The following is a 23,383-nucleotide window of genomic DNA, read 5'->3' as shown; positions in this document are numbered from 1 at the left end:
TTATACTAACCACTGTTTTACTAGCACATTCAACATAAATTCTTTACAGAAGTTTTACATGTACCTGCTTTGAACAAAAACAAATTAAACAAGCATTTTGTATCTGCATCAGTGCAGTCATATAAAATGCAAAATCTTGGAATTATTGGGCTGAATGTTTCACATTTTCCCTCTGTTTACTTGCCTCACTTCACATTCATTTTAAATATTATCATCATTTGTCTGTGGTAAAATTATATAAACAACATTTGTCCATTATTTGCAAAAGGTCAACCACTCCTTTTTGGTACGTGACTTGATGAAAACAAATCTACATTCATTGCCGCTAGAGAATCAATTTTTCAGAACAGCAAGTTACTTAAGCCATTAAAATTGCTTGCTCTGGGGAGATGCTAGCACACAGGGATTTTTGCATATATTTCCTCTTGAGAAAAATTAAAGATTTGAGAACTAAATCGGTGTCTTTCAAGAGGAATCAATTTCATCAAGAAAGATTTAGAGTTTGTTTGATATTTTCTGCAATAAATCTTCTGATGGTTATTGCCCTAAAACCACATATGCACAAAAATGAGTTGTATATTGTATAGAAACATGAAGCAATTATGATATTGGATAAAGGGCCAACAACATTCACAATTATAATCTTAATGTATAGGAGACCTTTTATCAAATAGCATATGATGTTAGATATTAGAGTGTTGAAATTATGTGTCTATAAATTTGGTAAAATGCCTTTTCAGTTATCAATAATATAAACTTGAACATTTTTATATGTTTTAAGTCTTGCTATCTACTGAAGATAGCAATTGTGTGCATTTCATTTATAATTAATTGTTTCAGGGACTTTTTTTTATTTTGACTGAAAAAAACCAAGAACTAAAGTATTTTCTCTCATGCTTATGAATATTGTTTTGTTCTGTATACAGAAGACAGCAGAGTGTTACAGAACTGTCAGAATAAGCTCCAATATTTTGATCTTTCTGTCTGTCAGTTTGTCTGTAGAAGTATGGTTGTAAAAAAGTCAAATCTATTATCTATATGTTCATCCATGAAACCTTTCAACATGTTCAGTGAGAAATATGCTGTCTACTGAAGATAGCCAAGTGTTATCTTTGATGACTTAGTTCTACTATTATGCATTAAATTAACATAGACACAGGGTTTTAATTGTTGTATTATTTATATTATTAATTATATTAATTGTTATTTTAATTGTTGTATTGTTGTTGAAAATTGATTCGTTGGTAAAAATATCATGAAAGAAATATGTTTCTATGTCCAAATACTGAGCATGTTTTCACATTTTCTTCACCAATCTTGAGAAATCTTGTATTATGCTCCCAATTATTTAGAAATACTGTAACGGAAGGACATGTGAAGAGTTAAGATGCAAAAACCAATCTCCATTTTTGTCTCGCCTGAATGTTCAGGGAGAGACTTAGTAATCACTATGGTGTGTGTGTGTCCGTGTGTGTGTGTGTGTGTGTGTGTGTGTGTGCGTGTGTGTGTTCGGAAAAAGCTTGTGAACGCGTTATCTTGAGAACCGTAAGTGCTATGATGATGAAACTTTATAGGGGTAGCATGACCAGAGGGTGTCGACCTGATTAGATTTTGAGCGCAAAATATGGTAATTAAGTACCTAATTTGCATAATTTATGCGTAATAAGCAAAATACCTTGTGAACAGATTATCTGGAGATCCGTATGGGGTACAGTGGCGTAACTTGGTGGGGAGTAAGCGTGGCCAGATGCTCTCGACCTGATTAGATTTTCAGCGCAAAATATGCTAATTAAGTACCTAATTTGCATAATTTATGCGTATTTGATGCATATCAAGCAAAAAAACCTTGTGAACAGCTTATCTGGAGATCCATGTATGGGTACAGTGGCGTAACTTGGTGGGGAGTAAGCGTGGCCAGATGTTCTCGACCTGATTAGATTTTCAGCGCAAAATATGCTAATTAAGTACCTAATTTGCATAATTTATGCGTATTTGATGCGTATCAAGCAAAAAACCCTTGTGAACAGCTTATCTGGAGATCCGTATGGGGTACAGTGGCGTAACTTGGTGAGGAGTAAGCGGGGCCAGAGGTTCTCGACCTGATTAGATTTTGAGCGTAAAATATGGTAATTAAGTACCTAATTTGCATAATATATGCGTAATAAGCAAAATACCTTGTGAACAGATTATCTGGAGATCCGTATGGGGTACAGTGGCGTAACTTGGTGGGGAGTTGCGTGGCCAGAGGTACTCGACCTGATTAGATTTTCATGAGGTCAAAGGTCACATACAAGGTCAAAGGTCAACTGAGGTCACCAAATCTTTTAATAATTAATTTTCAACTGTGCATCACATATCCCAATAACAGCTTGATTGGTCATGTAATTAAGGAAATATGACGACTTTAAGATAGTCGCTTTCTTTGTAAAGTATAGCAAAGTAGCACTTTCAATGAGTGATAACTGTGCGTATCAAGCAAAAAACCCTTGTGAACAGCTTATCTGGAGATCCGTATGGGGTACAGTGACGTAACTTGGTGGGGAGTAGCGGGGCCAGAGGTTCTCGACCTGATTAGATTTTGAGCGTAAAATATGGTAATTAAGTACCTAATTTGCATAATATATGCGTAATAAGCAAAATACCTTGTGAACAGATTATCTGGAGATCCGTATGGGGTACAGTGGCGTAACTTGGTGGGGAGTTAGCGTGGCCAGAGGTACTCGACCTGATTAGATTTTCATGAGGTCAAAGGTCACATACAAGGTCAAAGGTCAACTGAGGTCACCAAATCTTTTAATAATTAATTTTCAACTGTGCATCACATATCCCAATAACAGCTTGATTGGTCATGTAATTAAGGAAATATGACGACTTTAAGATAGTCGCTTTCTTTGTAAAGTATAGCAAAGTAGCACTTTCAATGAGTGATAACTCGTAAAGGAAGCATCTTTCTGTTTTGATTTATTTGATGAAATAGTTCTTTGGTATTGCCAAATTTGATTTTTCAGCGCAACATACTTTTTGCAATTTCGTGAGGTCAAAGGTCACATACAAGGGTAAAGGTCAACTGAGGTCACCAAATCTTTTAATAATTAATTTTCAACTGTGCATCACATATCCCAAGAACAGCTTGATCGGTCATGTAATTAAGGAAATATGACGACTTTAAGATAGTCACTTTCCATGTAAAGTATAGCAAAGTAGCACTTTCAATGAGTGATAACTCGTAAAGGAAGCATCTTTCTGTTTTGATTTATTACTTTGATGAAATAGTTCTTTGGTTTTGCCAAATTTTTGGAAGGTCATTACGGGGTCATCCGAGGTCACTCAGGGTCATCTGAGGTCAAGTTATTAAAAACTTGTATGGGCATGAAACTTAGTGGATGCGTCATCATTTAAAGCCAAATTTTTGGAAGGTCATTTTGGGGTCACCAGGGGTCATCTGAGGTCAAATTAGTAAAACTGTCGTATGGACATGAAACTTGGTGGGTACAGTCAGCATTTGAAGCCAAATTTTTGGAAGGTCATTTTGGGGTCACCAGGGGTCATCTGAGGTCAAATTAGTAAAAACTGTCATATGGACATGAAACTTGGTGGGTACAGTCAACATTTCAAGCCAAATTTTTGGAAGGTCATTTCGGGGTCATCTGAGGTCAAATTAGTAAAAACTGTTGGATGGACATGGAACTTGGTGGGTACAGTCAACATTTAAAGCCAAATATTTGGAAGGTAATTTCGGAGTCACCAGGGGTCAACTGAGGACAAATTAGTAAAAACTCGTATGGGCATGAAACTTGATGGGTACAGTCAACATTTAAAGCCAAATTTTGGAAGGTCATTTTAGGCCACCAGGGTCATCTGAGGTCAAATTAGTAAAAACTGTTGTATGGGCATGAAACTTAGCACGAGGGGTACAGTCAACATTTAGAGCCGACATTTTAGAAGGTCATTTCAGGGCCACCAGGGGTCATCTGAGGTCATATTAGTAAAAACTGTTGCATGGGCATGAAACTTGGTGGGTACAGTTACCATCGGCCAGATAATCGTGCCCAACCGATAACCGCCAAATTCATTTACCTCTCTACCAACAGTTATCGCAAAAGCAGGCGGTCACAAAAGCAGGCGAGACTCGTGGTTCGAGAACCGCCTTGTCTAAATTGAGATTATATTGTCAAATATAAAGAACATAAGGCACCAGAAACAAATGTGTTCGATCTTTGGATCAACTGTGGATGCTACTTTGATGCTTGTTATTAATGAACTAATAACTAATTAATCAGAATTTATGCTGAATTTTTATTGGTCAATATCAATACAGGCAGAGATTCATGTATTTTCATAATTAACAATAGTCAATTAATTTATTTCATAAATAATAAGGATCAACCAAACATCGATGGTTGATTGAAAGATCAAACTAATTTGTTTCTATTGCCTAATAAGAAAATATGCTGTTTTGATTATAGTTTTAAAAAGGTACATTCAATTTCTTGTTAAAACACAAGAAGTTTGAAAATAGTGTTTATCGGCTTAGCCTTTAGCCTCCGATCTCTTCATATGCCTTCTATGATGACCTAGTGGCTTTGTTTACAGAATCAGGTTACTGAGAAATATGTGTTTGATCAGACATTGATTGTTGTTTTTCAATCTGGAGTCAGTAGGCTACCTGTTACACAGATGCTTAGGCCTTATCTTGAGAGGTGTTGAAGATTTGCAAAAACAGTTGAAGAGTTATAAAAATAGCATGTACATCCTGTCTCAACAAATGGTGATGGGCACTTTGTGTGACACCAAACATGGAGTTCTTTGAAGTGTTGTTATAGGCAGGAAGCTGTGTGTGAAAACAAATGAATGCGATGTGTGGACTTGATGCACTATAATGTGCATGAAAACCTTTTTTTGCATCTAGGAGAATGTAGCCATGTGAATGCAATAGAGCATTGCAAGGTTTCAGTAAGTCTTGAGCTCAAGACTTTTTGAGATGGTGACTTTTTTGGGTGGAGCCCGAGATCAAGCCCGAGATGTGTGAATCAGAGACTGTCTTTTGGAATTTGCAGGAGAGCATTTAATAGCTCTTCTGGAGCACTCCAAGGAGAGCTGTTTAGAGTATTTACAAAATAATTTAAGGAGAGAATGATCAACTAAGAGCTAAAAACACTCTCCTATATCAGATTTAAGGAGAGCAGTAGAGAGTGATTGCAGGAGTGATTGCTCTCACTACTCTCCTCAAAAGGCAGTCCCTGGTGGCATGTGGTTCGGACTTTATTGACTGAAATCTGAATAATTAGAAGCTGTGTAATATAACACCATGAGTTTCAACATGGAGAAAGCACAGAGAAGGGATTGTTTTACGCATTTCTGTTAATTTTCATTATAATGTTAACTTTGTAATAACCCAAATATTTCTCCTTTTCTTCTTTCATGACAGTATCAAATAGGGCAGCTATACATGATAGCCAAACACAGTGATGAACAGTCACAAAAAGGAGAGGGTGTTGAGGTAGTGAAGAATGAAGACTGCTATGATGAAACACATGGCAAAGGCAGATTCACAGAGAAACGGGTCTATCTATCAAGGTATAGCATTGATGATGTTAAATATACTGCGCCTAAAAAGTATCATTATACTTGGAAAAATAATCACAATTTCAAAACTGAACAATATGGGGATAAATTGTTTTTTAAATATGCACTATCTAATCCTGCATATTATGACACCACATTAAATCCAATGTGACCTCAAGAAGTAAAGTTACCAGCAATTGAATAGACGAAGGTCCAGTTTTAAATGTGACAAACTGGCCTATACAAGGCGCAAAAAGATTCCAACAAGCGCAACAAAGAGACAACACAGTTTCTTCAATGATGTGCTATTTAAAGCAGTTTTTATTTCAGTTTTTACTTCTCTGTGCTTTTCATAACTTTCATTTAATTTGTCAGTTCTTTTGTTTCAGTTTTCTTTTATTCCTTTTGTTTTAAATTAAAGGCATGCATACATTTGCCTTTCTCCACCCTCAAACCAGATGTCTAGTCCTTGGAGTTTTGAATAGACCAGTTTGTCACTTTTGAAACAAGACCTTCGTCTAATCAAATGCTTGTAACTTTGCTTCGTGAAGTCACATTGGATTCAATGGGGTGTCATAATGTGCCGAATTAGTGCATCTATTAAACAAATAAATTATACCCAAATATGGTTTAGTTTTAAAATTAGGATTTTTCTTCCAAGTGTAAGGATACTTTTTTGGTGCAGTATAGATAAGATGACAAAATGGGTGCCAGCAATTCTGTTGATTTCATAATGTGTCTTGATCCAAGCTATTGTGAATTTAAATACAGAATGTATGAAAACGATTGGTACCCATATGTTTCCAGCTGCTATGAATAAAAGTGATGCTTCAAAATACAATTTATTAGATATGCTCACATAATATTATATAAGGTTATGAAAGTAACTTAGTCATTTCAAAATGATTCGATGTTGTACATGTATTTGCATCATGAAGTAGGGATTTCAATAGACATAAAAACTATTGGGTAGAAATCATTTTGATACAGCCTGTATGGTCAGGACTCTCATTTTTAGACTGTTTTCAACTGGGGCAAATGTTCATCTTTGAAGAAGTAACTGATTGTAAGAGGTGACAGGGTCATTATTGGAAACACAAGAACACCAATACCATGGAAAGCTTATCATCCTCAACCACTAGTCACATATATTCTCCTTTAGATGTTGCATGTTGTCTTTCATTTTTGATCAGACACAAAAAAAAGTAGAAGTGTAAAAAACACTAAAAAGCCTAATTGGATTTGACAAAATCAAACATGCCTAAAACAGTCTTGGTATGTGACAAGACGTTTGAAGACATATACCATAGAGACATACCTTGCGGTCAACATTTTGCAATATGTTACATGATTAATGATTTGGGAAGCTTCAATCCCCCCATTGGGAGTTACGACGCAATTCAGGATTGTGACACATGATTCACTTTTACATCAAAGCATGCTCAAGTGGATGTGAATTGTCAATGTTTTAAATACAGTTTTGTAATGAATTTTATTATAAACATTGAGTGCAAAATGTGTAATGTGCTCATACAGTTGCATAGAAAAGTGAGATATGTGTGTAATGTATTAGCAGAAGTAGGGATTTGCAGAAGCTTTCCTCTACAAATTTGTGGCACTTGTGTGATGATTGGAGTGACAAAAAATATAATGAAACTGTCAGGTTCAGTTAAGCAAGAAAGCACTGTTGTCACATCAATTCTACCTTCCAAAATTGATGAGAACATTATCGACACATGCAGGATATGAATACTTTGCTTCACAGGATTCAAGGCTCGCAGTCCAAGGCACTATAATACTGATGGGTGTTTTTCCAAAAAACAGTTGGTTCTAACTTGAAATCTTTCTTGGAATCAGTTAATTATATGGTCATAGTTTTGCTGTATTGTTAGCATTTTGTTCTTTAATTTTTTTAAAGATGCAAATTTAAGTTTGTACCAATGCGCTGGCGAAGTTATATAATAATCGGATTAACTACCATAGCAATAGGTGAAAACAATTTTTGAATATACATGTACCACGCTGCACTGGTACGTTCACATGGTACCTCTGCATTGAACCATATCATGCTGATCACTCGCACCTGTAAGATTAGTATCTTTGAAAAGGCCGGTATTGTATTAAATCTATGATCGCAGACATACACAGATGATTAGTACAACCTGCTTGTAGTGCATCGCAATATATTCAAAATTGTTTTCACCTATTGCTATGGTAGTTAATCTGATTTATTACGTCACTTCGCCAGCGTATAGAAACTCAAACATTAGAATAACTGTGTTTCATGGGTAGACTTTCAAAATAAATGGCAAACATGATTAATATTATAATGATGTATATTCATACATAGCGGTAAACGTAATAGGAAGCAATTTTAGACTTCTACGCTACTCAATTTTAGTACACTCACCGGAGCGCTTTCACCAGGTCAACCGGCGTCTTCAGCGGATGTTATTGCTCTGAAGATTTGTTGTTGCTAGTGATGTTGTTGGAACACCTCCGATGGCGTCATAGATGTAGATGACGTCAAACTTGAAGATGTGGTGGTGCCCCCCTTGGTTCCGGGGGGTCAGGAGGTTGTCCCAAACAGGGTCGATGTCTAATCCTTTGTCACGGTTCAGTCTGGGTCTTTTGGTTCTGATATGGATGGCTTCCAAGACCCTACGAGGGAAGTCCTTAGACTCCCTCTCTAACACTTTAACGTTTTCCCAGTCAATCTGGTGCCCTTTGCTCCTGTCAATATGTTCCTTGATTGCTGACTTAGAACTGGCCGCTTTGGATTTATGTTCTGTTAACATGTTAGCAATAACATCCGCTGAAGACGCCAGTTGACCCGGTGAAAGCGCTCCGGTGAGTGTACTAAAATTGAGTAGCGTAGAAGTCTAAAATTGCTTCCTATGATTAATATTGTACACAGCTCAAGATTTCAATATTTTCGAAGTACAAATCATCTCAAGTAGAGTGAAGTGTTGCAGTTTATCTCACATGCTTTTGGAAATGAGGTAGGTTTTGCCATATTGTGGGTGTTCTCTATTTACGTACACATTGTAGACACCAACTGACTCGGTCAAACTATTTTTTCCTCCCTCTCTTTCCTCCTTTTGCAGTCGGCTACCATACTGGGTACAGAGGATGGTGTCTAAAGTTTGCAGTTATTTTTATGTTACAGAGAAAGCATGGAATTATTATCCACACACAATAACAGGTTAGTGGCGGAATTGGTATATTGTAGGAGCTTTAAAGGTGGGGCCTGATTGGCAATCCCCACCACATTTTTCTATCAAAATGGATCTCAACAAAATGAATATTTTGAGATCAGAAGAAAGCGTATAATTTTCTTATTATCCCAGTAAAATGTTAGACCTGAAATATGTTCTGTTTAGATGATTCTGCATTGTTTTATGAGAATCTTTAGATTATCCCCCATTTACTTAGTTTTAAGGCTGAACAAGTTGATGAGAATCGCTTTAGATTCACGCAAATCAATTTAGAAGAATCTCTTTTCAGAATGGACTCTCTGACTCTTGTCGCTATGCATAGTTGAAATATGTAATTCCATTCACCTGTTTGATTCTAGTTCTATAAGACCTTTTATGTTGCAATTCTATGGAAATAGCCAAATTTAAATACAAAATGACAAATGAAAAATCAAAGCTCTCTAGAAATCTTATGCAAGCGGTCATAGCTTTTATTGAGTTAAGCTAGTTGGGAATATCTTGGGTTCATTGTATAAATTATAAGTATCTTGACAACTTGACTGTGGCATGATTGCATGTTTACAGCTTATGTGTATAATTTGAGGCAAAGTCACCAGGTTTGTTTTCTACTGTAAACAGGAATACATCAGCATTTTGTGTAAGGTTCCTTGTGTTGGAAACAAGACACAGCAATTACAGCATTCAATTGTACATGTTGAACCATAGTCACCAGATTTTTAGGCTGCACTGATGAGTTTATTTACCGTAAACTGAAAAACATTGCATTCTCATCTTCCTGTGCACTTATTACTTAGTTTGCTTTGAAAGCAGGTTTAAAACAAAACAACTTTGAGCAGAAATTGTCATATATAATTTTTATGTCAGCAACATGGAATATGAAATATGCCTTTTTATTTAACTTCAACTTGAAAGTGGGACTGAGTTATTGAGATATAGCTACAAGGACATGATATACAAATATTGCCTGTTTTTGAATACAATGAAAGTTTTTTAATGAGGTAAAATGACTGCGCCATTCAACGCAACAGCGCCGAGATGACGGGAGCATGTCATATTTCACTGAATGAAAATATTCTTTCCTTTGTACAAATAAAAACATTCAATGTTTGTTTTATATAACTCATAAGCAATTTTTTTCTTTAGCTTAATTGTAATTCAGCAGAAAAACAAATTGAATTGGAAATATATTTTAAAAGCAACATCTATACCTGTAATGAGCAAGTCCAGGTGGTCACCACATGAAAGCATATACATGTAAGTTAACGCTACACATGTTTATCCTCCAAATAGAGAAAATATATAATTGAAGACCGAATTAAAAAGACTAGTTTGCGTCTGACGTCATGGCAAAGACGCAATGTGATTGGTTACTGACCTGCGCAGTATGGCATTTTTGGTCTGGTTGACAGGACGTCATACGCAAACTAGTCTTTTTAATTCTGTCTTCAATTATAGCAAACAATTTGACAAAGGTTTGAGTTTGGCCATTGTAGAACTTTGGTAGAACTGAGGTAAAAATCATCATATTATCAAATGTCATGTGACATGAATTTAACCAATCAAATGACAAGAATCTTAGTAAGAGCTAAATGGGTAATATCACAATCCGGAAAGAATATAATTGAAGACCAAATAAAAAAAGACTAGTTTGCGTATGGCGTCTTGTCAACCAGACCAAAAATCATGCTGTGCCTTTGCCCTGACGTCAGACGCAAACTAGTCTTTTTAATTCAGTCTTCACTTATAGTATGTAACAAGCAGTTAAAGAAATCAGAATTTTGTGTACAGAATTCACCATATTGTCTTGGAAGAGTGCGATAATGAGGTAGCCTGTGATGGTTTGTTCATATTGGAACTTGTGTGTGATAATATGACTTTGGTCAGTGTCGCATATTTTCATTCAAAATTGTAAAACAATAACAAAACACTTAACTTGGTTTAGGTGGGAGTGACTGAGCACTCTTCCTGACTTGGCAAAAATAACCTAGCCAAAGCAGCTGTGGTCAGTTTGACCAACCCACATAGACTAGTGTAGGATATGTATGAAGACAGGCTTACTACATTGCAAAAAATGAAATAACAGTAACTTTGCAGCTCGAAGATGGTGGCTGAATGAAAAAAAGTAGATGGTTAAATTCAACGAACATTCTAATGTTAGATGTAGATGTTAAAGGTGTACTTAAAAGGTATACCATACTAGCATTCGCAGTACTATGAATTAGCTCAATTGATAAGGCATTTGACTATGGTGCGAGAGGTTGCTGGTTTGAACCCTGGTGGTGGTAAAGTATGCTTTCATGGAAAATTGAGTTAACTTGAAATTCCCCTGGACAAGGCCCTTTCTGCTAATTGTGTCATTGTAACCGTATGAAACTCAAGGAGGTGATTCTGGTTACGATGGTTATTTGTGTAATGTCTAGGGTGTTCGCTCTTAAAGCAGCAAAGTCCCTGCATTGTTATTAAATGGTTTATGGAATGATGTGAGCTTTCAGCAACAACCTGTAAAGTGTGCTGAGGCTTGTGGATTAATGTCTAGGCGTTGTGCCTGTGTGTAGCGCACTAGAAATCACACTGCGCTTTTTTTAGTAATCAAATGCTGGTAGCATTTTGACAATCGCTATCAGCGTCCAGTAGCAGCTACTGATGTAGTGTCTCAATAGCCTTCAAGTCAACTGGTTTGCGGATTTGATGCTAGGGCATGCTAGCAGCTTATCGATTAGATATGTGCTAACAACTTATCAATCAGATATGTGCAGCTAGCAACTTAACAATCAGATATCGGCAATCACGTTTCCGATAAACGATGTAAAAAAATAAACAATCATGTCTTGCATTGCCTAGTATGATATGTCCATACGTCTGTGATTGATATATGGTTTGCTGCACAGGATACGGCTGTATGCTCTGATGTATCAGATGAATGATGAATGGGACATTATAAAAGTCACACACAGTACTTAATGGCTAAAAGGTGTTTCCATATTTTATACAATTTCCTGTTTTTTACCTGTATCTCAAACAAGGATTCAAACTATCAGGGTACAGGTGTTTAACTCTAATAATGCTTGTACACTCATAAAATGACCTTTGTGCATTGGGTACAAAAAACTCATACCCAACATTATAAGGTCAACTTCTCAGCTGTTACTGGTGAATGGAGGCGACTGAACTGTGTGATCGGTGATGAGACTCGTTTGGCTCATAGTGACAGGTAATTTTTAATACAAACCAAGCAAAACTCTTCAATCTTCCTAATGGATAAAAAAACACCTGTTCAATGTAAATTGTTACTACATAAAGCTTACTGAAATCCACATTCATTATTTATTAAAGCAAATAGTAATTTGCATTATTTAGATGGTTTGGGTAGTAAATAAAATACCATACTTTTCTGTGAGACATACTAGGGCTGGGATCCCGAACTTGGATAAATGAGGTACATATTCAAATCAAATATGTGCACGCAGTGACACATTATGTATGATTATCATTTTAAAAAAAGGTTATTTCCTAAAGTCAGCTTGAGGTTTAACCAGCTGTAAGTTTCATCTGTTCATAGTATGATGCCTATAATCAAGCATGATGATCAAATTTACCAAAATGTACAAATTTAGGTGGATCTTTTGGTAGGTAGCTTATTAGGAAGTGGAGGTCGGGTAGTTTACTGAGGCAAACATCATGGAATGCACTTCAGGGTGTCAAGCGAAAAGACCAGAAGGTCCAGCAGGTTGCAGGAAAAAAGGGCCGTGGCCAGGAATTTTAACTTATATAGAATGATATTTAAGTATGTGCCCTTTGTAATTACATTTAAAGGGTTTATATATATATGTGGCCAGATCTGGTCCAATCAGGCTGAAGTTGGCAATAAATGAAACTGAGATATAGGCAAAAAGTGTGGAGAAAAAACAATAAAAAACATAAGAAAATGGACATATAAAAAAAGGTTCATAACTTGCCAGTTGTCACCAAGTATTCAAGTGATCTGGGGATTCAACATCAGTAATTGCATGTACTGAGCAAGCTAGTAATGGTAGTAGCTAAATTTTCAAATTGTCCGACTTTGGCCTGAGTGGATTAGATTGGGTCACATATAATAGTAATAATTACTAAAAATTTGCACTTTGCGTATAAAGGAAAAGGCTTGGGAAATTCCTGGGAAAAAGGGCCCTGTAACTTATGGGGAACAAATTTAGGAACATGTGCAGAAAATTACCGGGAGGAGAGGGCCCCCATCTTACATGTTCTCTTGGGAGAAGCTAGGCCATACTTACTTATATAGGAACAGGGTCGGGAAATTCCCGGGAAGAGGGCCTTGCATCTTAGAGGAATGGAAATTCAAACTAGGGATTACAAATGGAAATACTCTGACAGATATAACCAGAACACTTTGAGTGACATGTGTTTTATTTTGTATTTTGGGTAATTAGTTGTATTATATAGGTGAATTTTTCCAGAAAGTAATTTTTTCAAAAGGACTACAACAGGGGTGTTCATCTTAAAAAGGGTGAAATGAAGGCTTTGAAGACAACTGTGCCGGTAATCTAGAAATGAATAGTTACTCTCCTGTATATGCACTAATAAGTTGAAGGGACTTTCAGAGATCTGTAAGGACCAAACAATTTGTAAAAGTTGCTTAAAATAGTTGATAAAAATTTCTTTTCAGAAATATTAGCAAAATAAGAAGTGTCCATCTTTGAGATTGTGTCCGCTATTGGATTTGCACAGTCTCTTGCGCGCTAAGATTTGTCACTCTTGGCAAGAAAATTCATTGTAGGGGTTAGTTACTCCCTTCATTATAAGTACAACAAAAGTGATGTGTGGGGAATAGCAGGAACTAAAGTTCATTTTGGCATTTGCGAGGGCAGCCAGGTAATTCTGCTAAGACCTGCTAGGGCACCAAGTCAATCACATGCTAAAGAATACATGCAAAGTTACACATTAGGGGCACCAGGGCAATGGCATGGGGACCCAAGGCAATTGCCTTCGGTGCCTCTAGTTATTTATTTCCCTGGAATAGTGTAGTTTGAGATTGACTGATCTATGAATGTCTTTTTGAGTCAGTACATTGTGCCCCGAGTTGAAGGGGGTTTGTGATGTCCGAGATTTACCTGAGGAAAAACCAGTGGATAATTGGTGAGACCATTGTGTTATGCTGAGCAGACTCACCATTACCAAAATGCAGAGATGATGTATTGATTCTCTTTGGGCAAAATGTCAGCGATGGTTTAGTAATGGATGAGGGTATTCTACACTGTCAAGATGCAGCAGATTTAGAAAGCTTTATGAAGTCTCAAATTGATTGAGATTTTGTGCAGTATCTGGGGTATAGTATTGTTTGTTTGTTCTTTATTGAGGGTTCCCCTTCTGGCAGGGGCAAGTACTACTTGGCCTTATATCAAGAGCCCCAAAAGGGTAGGGCTAAGAAGTAAAAAGAAAACATCTATTGAGATATATTTGCAGTCTTACTTTTCCATGATTTTGGTAGTTTTGAAGAGTTTAATGGTACGTTTTATTTGTGGTTACGGTGCCAGCTAGGTTATTGTAGATTGTAAAAACTTTCAAAATAATTTTTTTTAGTTATTATGTTGTGCAATTTTGGTAATGATAAAGCACAATTCATTGATATGATTAATTTTGTTAATGACCAAGCAAAATTAATTGTTATGGTTAATTTGACTGCATCTAACTGCAATGCTGGTTGAGAATTTCTTGTCATTAGCCTCATATGATTTTGAGTGTGAAAAAAGAATAGATTTATTTTTTTCAGATTCATCACATAGTGACATATTGTGATTTTTGGTCATTTTGCAATTTTTTGTATGTAGGTTTTAAATATTGTTCTCTTCTATTACACTAAAGTCCCAAAGCTGAATATTAGAATTAATTAGTAATTAGATAATTAAATTGGCGTATGGTAAGAAAATGGTAAAACAGTAGAAATTGGTGTATCACATGTAGTGGCGTATTATACTATACGCCACTATGTGATACATGTTTCCTATGTTTACAGAAAAAGTGTAACATGTATGGCACTATGTGATATACTTTTTCCTATGTTTACAGCATTTTTTCCCATTTCATATACCGGCGTATAACTTTGGAGTAATTTTTTACCCAATTAAAAGCCAAAATATCAAGTAAAAGAGTGAGCTTTGAACACAAAGGAATAGTTCCATACAATGAATTTAATATATTAGTGCCAAAACACAAACCCTAATACAAATCGTCATTTATATTTTGCAAAAGTGGTGCATCTATAGCGATATGACTGCCATTTATTTTTTATTTTTTATTTTTCGAAATGCACTTTACAGTTTTACTACCCAGATCATTCCTGTTACTTTTTGTAGCATCTCAATCAAAACATTTCCATTATTTATTATACCGTCCATTGCAGTGTAGTGTAGTTTTAAATCGGTTACAAACAATTTATCAAATTATTCCAGATTACAAATGCGGAAGTGACCTTGGAAGCCAATTAACAACAACAAAGTCAATTACTACAGGAAAAAATACATGCCAACAATGTACACTTGTTAACAATGTTCATATACCTTCTAATATTGAACATAAATCATTATTATTGATATTGCAAAATGTTGATATCAATTAGAATTTAATGTACAATACCTCCTGATGAATATCGCTGTTGATTAAAAAAACGCCATATGGTGAGATACATGCATGGTTTGTCAGTCTATAACTAGAGGGTTACGATGAAATTGTGGATAATTACGAATGTCATCAATTTGAAAAAGGCAGGTGGCACAACTCCTGATAGTAACACTAGTATGTAGTATGAATTAGGTTTGACACTGTTAAAAAAATGATCTCTTGCATTTATGTTAAAAATTTTAAAATCCTCAGCCTCATTTTAGTGTTATGGAGCAGTATACTGGCAGTGTGTACATTTTTGGAACTTAATGTATGAGTAGAAAAAAGGAAAACCTATATAGTAATTAGTATAGATTTCTGTAAAGTGAACTATACATCATTATTGTTTTCACCTGGCAAATGAGCACATTGTATGTGACACCACTAATTAGCACTTAGGCTACTAGAGGATACAAAACCATTTAGCACAAAGTGATTGCAATATCATGCATCCCATGTGATTCGATTGCAGAATGGTCACAAACATGGCTTGCTATTCCCGTTGTGGTGGTTGGCACCCACGTGTCGATGGTTGGGGCAGGGAAAACAAAACCAGGGCAGGGAAAACAACTTTTTCTCTTCTTTCTTTCTTCCTTCCTTCCTTCCTTCCTTCCTTCCTTCCTTCCTTCCTTCCTTCCTTCCTTCCTTCCTTCCTTCCTTCCTTCCTTCCTTCCTTCCTTCCTTCCTTCCTTCCTTCCTTACCTTCATTCATTCATTCATTCATTCATTCCTCTCTCCCTTCCTTCCTTCCACTTTAGCAAAAAGCAGTGTGTACATTGGGGTTAATTAAGACAAAATTTCCCTTCATGTAGGCCTGCCCAAAACCTTACACTTCTAGACCATACAAATCATACAGCACAAAGTGACTGTGAGACCATGCATCGTATGTGATCCGATTGCATAATCCTGCCAAACTACGTAAACGCATGACATTGTTGGCTGGGTGATGGCTTGCTATCTCCAGTGTGGTGGTTGGCACTTGAAGGGTCGGTGGTTCAAAACCAGGGTGGGGAAAGCAACTGTCCTCTTCTTTATTCCTTCCTTCCTTCCTTCTTTCCTTTCTTCTACATAGGCAACAATCAGCTTGGACATTGGGGTTCCTGTATAAGTGAGATATATGTTGGCTCTTAAAAAAAGAATCCACTGCTGCATCAGTGCACCAGTTTCTTTTCTCTGTATAAGAAGTTGTTTTTAAAACACAATACAAATCTGGATGCTTACATTATGTGTTTGCTCCTTATTTTGATTTCTGAAATTTTTTTAAAATTAAACCATCGTAAACATTAGAATCACGGTTGACTTAAAATTTGCCCTTTATATTTTGCTGCATGCCAAATTCCAACTAAAAAAAAGACCAAGGCTTGTGATCAATTTTTATTAAACAAGGTCTATAATTAAGAAGTTGATGACCGAGGTAACCGAGTTTTGCCTCAGGGCTCTTTGAAATATTATTAAATTGTATGAATAGTTTATGAAATCTCTAGATACAGGCATACAGCATAGTGGTGTATGGTAATGCATTCCATCATTACACACCACTTGTGTTTTCTGAAATAACAAGTTCACAATAACATCATTTTTACGTGCAAAATTACTACATTTAGTCAAGAGTATTCATGTCATGAGGAGAAATGAATTAATTGGCATATTTGTTTGCAGAAATAACAATGATATAATTATAATTAAAGGCATATAGGAATATTTTGGAAGATGTTCAGTATTCAATATGGGAATATATCTGTTTGTTTTGCTTTGTTTGTATTTCATTTCTTGTTCTGTCCTCATGTTCTGTAATTTGTCAAACAATGTTTTTGTATAAAGGCCCAATCAGTGATTTGCTCATCCGGAGGATCATAAAAATCATCAAAATTCAGATTTCTATCACCTTTGTTGGTGTCATAGATGTGCTAACATAGCCTGCTAGTGGTTAAGCTGAAGACAAAATAACACATTTTACAATTTTTGTTCCTTATTTTTTTGCCAAATTTTTCAATTAAAAAATACCTAATGACAATTTTAATGACTTTTAAGCAATTTATAAATAATTTTAATTTTTTTAATTTAATATGCAGAAATGGCAATTCAAACTGTGGACATGGTCCTTTCATTCAAATGTGCCTAGTCATTTGTCTATGATGATTTGGCAAATTGCCTTTAAAGCTCCAAGCTCAGGATCCTTTGGTCGATTTTTAGAAAAAATATTTTGCCACCCATGATAATAGAAAATGCAAGTTTCCCACAAAATACCATGGTCATGTGAAGTTAAGTTGTATTGCCCCTTTTCAGACTAAAAAAAAAATGATTTATTTAGATTTTGTCAGGCTTGTTCTTGGAATATATCAGACCTATGCAGTGTGAATTACAAAACCTGGACTCTTAGATTTTCACATTTTCGGGGCAAGTCGAAAAAGGGCAATATAACTTAACTTCTTTTTTGGCCTTTATGATTGACCGGATATGCTGTTTAATGTCCAGTGGTTGTGGAAAACATTTTGATCGAAATTGATGGTGTTTGGAATCGGCAACTTTGTGGCTGTATTTTCTATGAATCCTTTTGCGTGTCACTGACCTACTCTACTAGGTTGATCATCATGATCACATGACAGTTTGAAATTTGTCACATGACCAATCAGTCAATTACTCATCAACCATGTCAGTGACCTGGAGCAGAGTGTATTTAGGTGCAACAGACAAGTTCAATCAAATTTTCTACTTTGATTCATTCGGAATCTCATAGAATACATACCATGTTTGTGATGGAGATTTTTCTCTTGTTTGTATTCAAAATTTAACCTGTGAGTGACATTTTTGATCCAGGGACTTGGGGTTCAAGGGTCCCTATAAATAGTGGGGAAACCCCTTTTTTTTCTTAGGAGGCCTTGCGCCAATGCTTGGAAGCCCTGTGCCAATCATGCACCATACTACCTAAGGGGAACACTGGTTGTTTTTGTTTTTTGCCTGTGTTTTTTTTTACTTCAGTCATTCAGGCAATTCATGTGTAGTTTTCAGTGTTACCCCAGCAGAATACTTTTTGGATTCTTAAGTTAAAAAAGTTTTCTTCTGCTGAGGGAGGGGGGAAATGTCCATGAATGAACTAAAATGAATTAGCATTAATAGCTTTGCTCAGACTTGATCTCATACAATTCACCTAAAGGCTCCGATCACATAGAAGTATATACGGTATTCGCTATACAATATACGCTCATTCGATCAGGCTGAGTTCTCAAAGGAATATACTCTGTGAACTCGGCCTGATCGAATGATTGTATATCGTATAGCGGATACCGTATACAGTATACTTCTATGTGATCGCAGCCTTAAGGTGCTTCAGGAACTGCTGACTTTCAGAATTTTGTACCCATGAAAATTGAAATGTTGGCATGATGAGCTCTTGCTTTAACATAGGCATGCATACTGCCAGTATTCATCATCCATGCAGTGATGCAATATCATCAGAGACAACCAAAGTGCCTCTTTCAAGTCTCGAAATTGTCTATAAATAGAAGGAGAGCGGAAACACAAGAGTCCGCATAGGACAATACATATTTTGCCTTGATCTATTTTCCCCTTCTACTTGTTGGCCTCATGGTTATACACACCACTACTGGTTACACTGTTGCATAATGCAGTGTCAGGTCATTCCCTGATTAATGCTGACAGGAGGTTTACCATCATCGCATCCAGGCGTCCTTCCCATTGGTTGTACTGCTTGAGGATGAGCGTTGAATGGATCCAAATCTGTGGAACTATCTGTGATGCTAACACTTGTATGGCTAGCGGCAGTGCACAATGATGCAGGCTCATCACTTATGACCTGGTGCTCCTCGCTTGTGATAGTTCAAATTTCAACTCTAATATAGCCTGCTGGACATATTGTTGATTAAAAATCTTAAAAAGATTTGTAATTTTTTTTAGGGATATGACGTGTATAATGTACACAGTCTGATCCGGCAGGCAAAAGGAAGCTATTATGTGTTCAGGGTTGAGATGTTATCATTATCAGCTTACACAGAACTAAGTGTACTTTTGTTGAAATAACATCCCTATAGCTACCTATAGTCCATTTGGCTTCATTGAGGCAGTAAGGACGCATGTGATACATGTGTGATCAATGTGGGCATGTCCGTATAGGGTGCAGTCACATCGTTATAGATGCACCACCGCATCTGTATCACATAGGTATCCCATGCACTATCTCGAGTCAAATGAACTATAGTTGCAAAGTTATGAGGTTTTTCAATGACAATGCCAATTTTCAGTGTTTAATTGTCTTTGGTCCCTATTTGGTTATTTCTTGTTTGTCATGTTTAGTGCTCATAGAAAGTTATCCAGGTTCAGATGGTTTATCATAAGTTGGTTTGATAAGAGTACTGTGTCCTGATATGAGAGCTACATCTATAGATGATGGGCACATGTTTCTCTTCGGTAGTGACGTATGTGCATATTTCACCAGTCATGATTTTGAATCGCACAGAGCATTTTCGCACAAGTACAAGGGCACTTTGTTGGTACACTTGTGGTGTAACCACAAAAAAGCATTGCCATCACTACCAAACTTGAAGTGAACCAATATATAAATGGCGTGTGCCAAGCAACTTTGGTCAGCTTCAAATAATTCTGGGATGAGCAATCTCAATCAACTTATTAAAATTTAACTTTTAACTTAATTTCCTATAAATGTTATTTTGAGCCACTTTTGATGACACTTTTGAATACTAATTGTGATGAAATGGTGAGTAAAAAAACCAATAAAATACACTTGGGCAATTGGCTTTTTTTTAAATTTTGTCTTACCACTTGAGTTTTAGTGGCTGTACCACATTAAGATTTACCCCCTAACAGCCCTCGAATTAACCCACGGCACCCATGGCATTTTGCCATGGGTGCCCATCCCCACTGCCGTAATGCCCTGAAAATATGTCCTTTACCCAAGGCAGTCACTTGCCGTGCCCTCTAATGAAGTTGCCATCGGTGCCCCAGCCCTGCCCCTTCATTATAAAATTATCTATCTATGTTTGTGTGTGTTTTCTTCATTTTTGAGAAATTGCCTTGGTGCCCTTCTCAAATTTTTAACAGTTGCCATGATGCCCTCTTGAAATATTACAAACTGCTGTGCGGCCTTGCCTTTTCAGTGAAAATCCAAGGCAATTATCAACTTGCCCTAAAAAAGTTGCCGTGCCCCTTCAGATCCTTAATTCGAGGGCTGCCCCCTAACTTGACTGCATACATTCTTTATAATGCAATTTTTATGCTATTTGCGATCTATCACCATCCAGCAAGAGCTGACTACCATGGTTCCCATGTGTACCCATTTACACTGCAATTTCTCATGTGTGTGTCCCCATTGACAGTGTATATGAAGTGTGCCCACACATTTTCTTGACACAGATAATTTCCATAAAGTGGCTTTGGGTGACCCAGATAAAAGGTGTCAGTGTAATTAGTATACACCAGGCACAAAAAGAAACTCGTCAGTTATATTCATCCTTGCTGTTCAACAACCTGATAATTTTGGATTATTTTGAAATATACATTTTGTTAATTGGACTTTGCTTTCTCATTTGACACCCTGTTTGTGAAAAACGAACAAGAATTGACCAAGATATGCTCCTCCAAAGCCTCAAACCCCAAAAAGAAAAGTTGCATTTTCAACGGTTTTCAATGGGAACGCATCGTTGTATTGCATACAAGCACCACGGGCCAATCAATAACGCACACAGTGTAACAGGCACAATTGAATCGTTAAAATTGCAACTTTTCGTTTGGGAGTTTGGAGGCGCATATCTTGGTCAATTCTTGCTCAATGTTCACGAACAGGGTGTCAAGTGAGAAAGAAAAGTCCAATTAACAAAATGTATATTTCCGAATTATCCAAAATTATCAAGTTATTGAACAGCAAGGATGAATAAAACTGACGAGTTTCTTTTTGTGCCTGGTGTAGATGACCGATAAATTGTGCAACTGAACTTTAAATATAGTTGTAAACCAATATATATGATCAAGGAGTTGTCCTTTGTTCACTATTGAGCAATCAAAAGCATAAAAATTTAATTAAAATTTAATTTAAAGTGGGAAATTATGATTTTATTTTGTTTTCGGGAACCATTTGAAGCAATTTGAGCTTAAACTAATCAGCAGATAGAAATGAAGATATTCAGTGCAAAACTCAGTTAGAAACAGATTTATATCATATCAGGACCATTCACATTATACCTGCAATAAACATGATAAATAAGCAATCAAATCTGACATAAGAAATTTAGATACATGGTATATTGTTAGTAAATTTTCACTGAATATGCAATTTCATGCATAATTGAATTCCATCAATTGCCACCATATGCAATAATCATGATAGCAAAAAATAATAGTGCAAATTATTACATGAGCAGATATTGGAAATTGGTATTCCAGAGTTTTCATTTAATTCTGTTAATGCATTATGATACGTGCTGATGCATGGATGCCACCAAAATGATATATCATCCATCATTGTGAGTCAATTACCATGATTATACTCTGAATTGGGCTATTCCAGTTGAAATTCACCTTCCCCCCTATGGAAGACATGACCTTAATCTCCCACACAGGGAGTGTAGATTTCAAATAGAATCATAAATTCAGGTAACTCTATTTGAAATTCACACTCCCTATGTTGGAGATTCAGGTCATGTCTTCCATAGGCATGATAGGGGGTGTATGGATTTCAACTGGAATAGCCCAAATTGTTGCAAGGTAAAGGTTGCTCCAGAGCAGTACTCACAGTATGAAGAGCCTATATATTCTTCCTCAAGGGCCATTTGAGCCATGTACAGGTTTGCTCCCCTAGACAGACCTCTGTATGTGGACTGCTCCCCTAGACAGACCTTTGTATGTGGACTGTGGACTAGCTTCAAAATACCTCTGAATTTGACCAAAACAGTACTGAAAGAGCCGTGATCTTGATGGTTTCAACTCTAAAGGGCCCACAAGTTACCAATTTCTGGTTATTTTGAACTGGAAAGCCAATAAAGATATTTTATTACGACATTTTGCAATTTAGAAAGACAGTTTTTTATTTTAAAAAACATGTCATCAGCTCCCGAAGACACACCAATTCCAGTTCGGTGGGGAGCATACCTACCAAAAAAATAATGATGTGCAAGGCTGTGTGGGGGGGTATTTATGTGTGTGAACATGGGGCGTATTTCTCTGCCATTGTGTCTGATGAATATTTCTGATAAATATTTGAACATATCTGTGTGTGTCTGTGTATTAAAATATGGGATTGTGAAATGTACACATATAAATAACATGACTAGATCCCCATACATCAAAATAAAATATTGAAATACCACTTTGTCATATGACCATAACCTCCTCAATAAATAAGAGAAGGTATGAAATTACAGAGCGTGACTTGAACCAAGCATTATGTAAATCATTGCATTTGCAGAGACACAGCAGAAGTGTGTGATGTGAATATTAATTATATTTCCTGGAAACGTCCCAGAGGTCTTATAAACCAGGTTATAGAGCATAAATATTCTCTGTGTTCATCAAGTTTTTCTATCAGTTATAATCGTCTTTAAATGTGAGATTATTTAGTCAAATGTTTGTTTCCTGTAGCATGTCCAAAAAGTCAAATGCGAAATGCATTTTCTTTTTAAATCCAAGTCTTGAAATGGAAAAAAAAAATACCCTTTTCGCTGCAAATTGGAATGGGAATTTACAGTGGGTTTCTCCGACAAAAAAAAAAAAAAAATCATATTTCTTCATATTCAAGAATATTTATTGACCCCTTTTCAACCTGCAGTAGTTATTCACTATGCTCGTTTGTTGTGTAATGTGTAAATGTTTACTCCAGTAGTGTTTTATATTATTTTTTGCGATTTTTCCGGGTTTTTTTTCTTTCTTTTTTCTTTGTAAGTGGAATTCAAATGCACACAATAAGCCATCAAAAACTA

The 23,383-nt window shown here is 36.2% G+C and overlaps 1 protein-coding gene across 1 annotated transcript in view; it reads left to right on the top strand.

Annotated features, from left to right (window-relative positions):
• LOC140151364 (cytoplasmic phosphatidylinositol transfer protein 1-like) overlaps positions 1-23,383 on the top strand; it is a 77,289-nt gene that overhangs the window by 18,924 nt on the left and 34,982 nt on the right. The window contains exons 2-3 of the mRNA XM_072173674.1: positions 5,429-5,577; positions 8,673-8,770. Of these exons, the coding sequence (XP_072029775.1) occupies positions 5,429-5,577; positions 8,673-8,770 (247 nt within the window). The remainder of the gene's footprint in view (positions 1-5,428; positions 5,578-8,672; positions 8,771-23,383) is intronic.

This window comes from Amphiura filiformis, chromosome 4, assembly GCF_039555335.1.
Source record: "Amphiura filiformis chromosome 4, Afil_fr2py, whole genome shotgun sequence".
Lineage (NCBI taxonomy): Eukaryota > Metazoa > Echinodermata > Ophiuroidea > Amphilepidida > Amphiuridae > Amphiura > Amphiura filiformis.
This window is presented reverse-complemented; position numbering and strand designations above follow the sequence as displayed.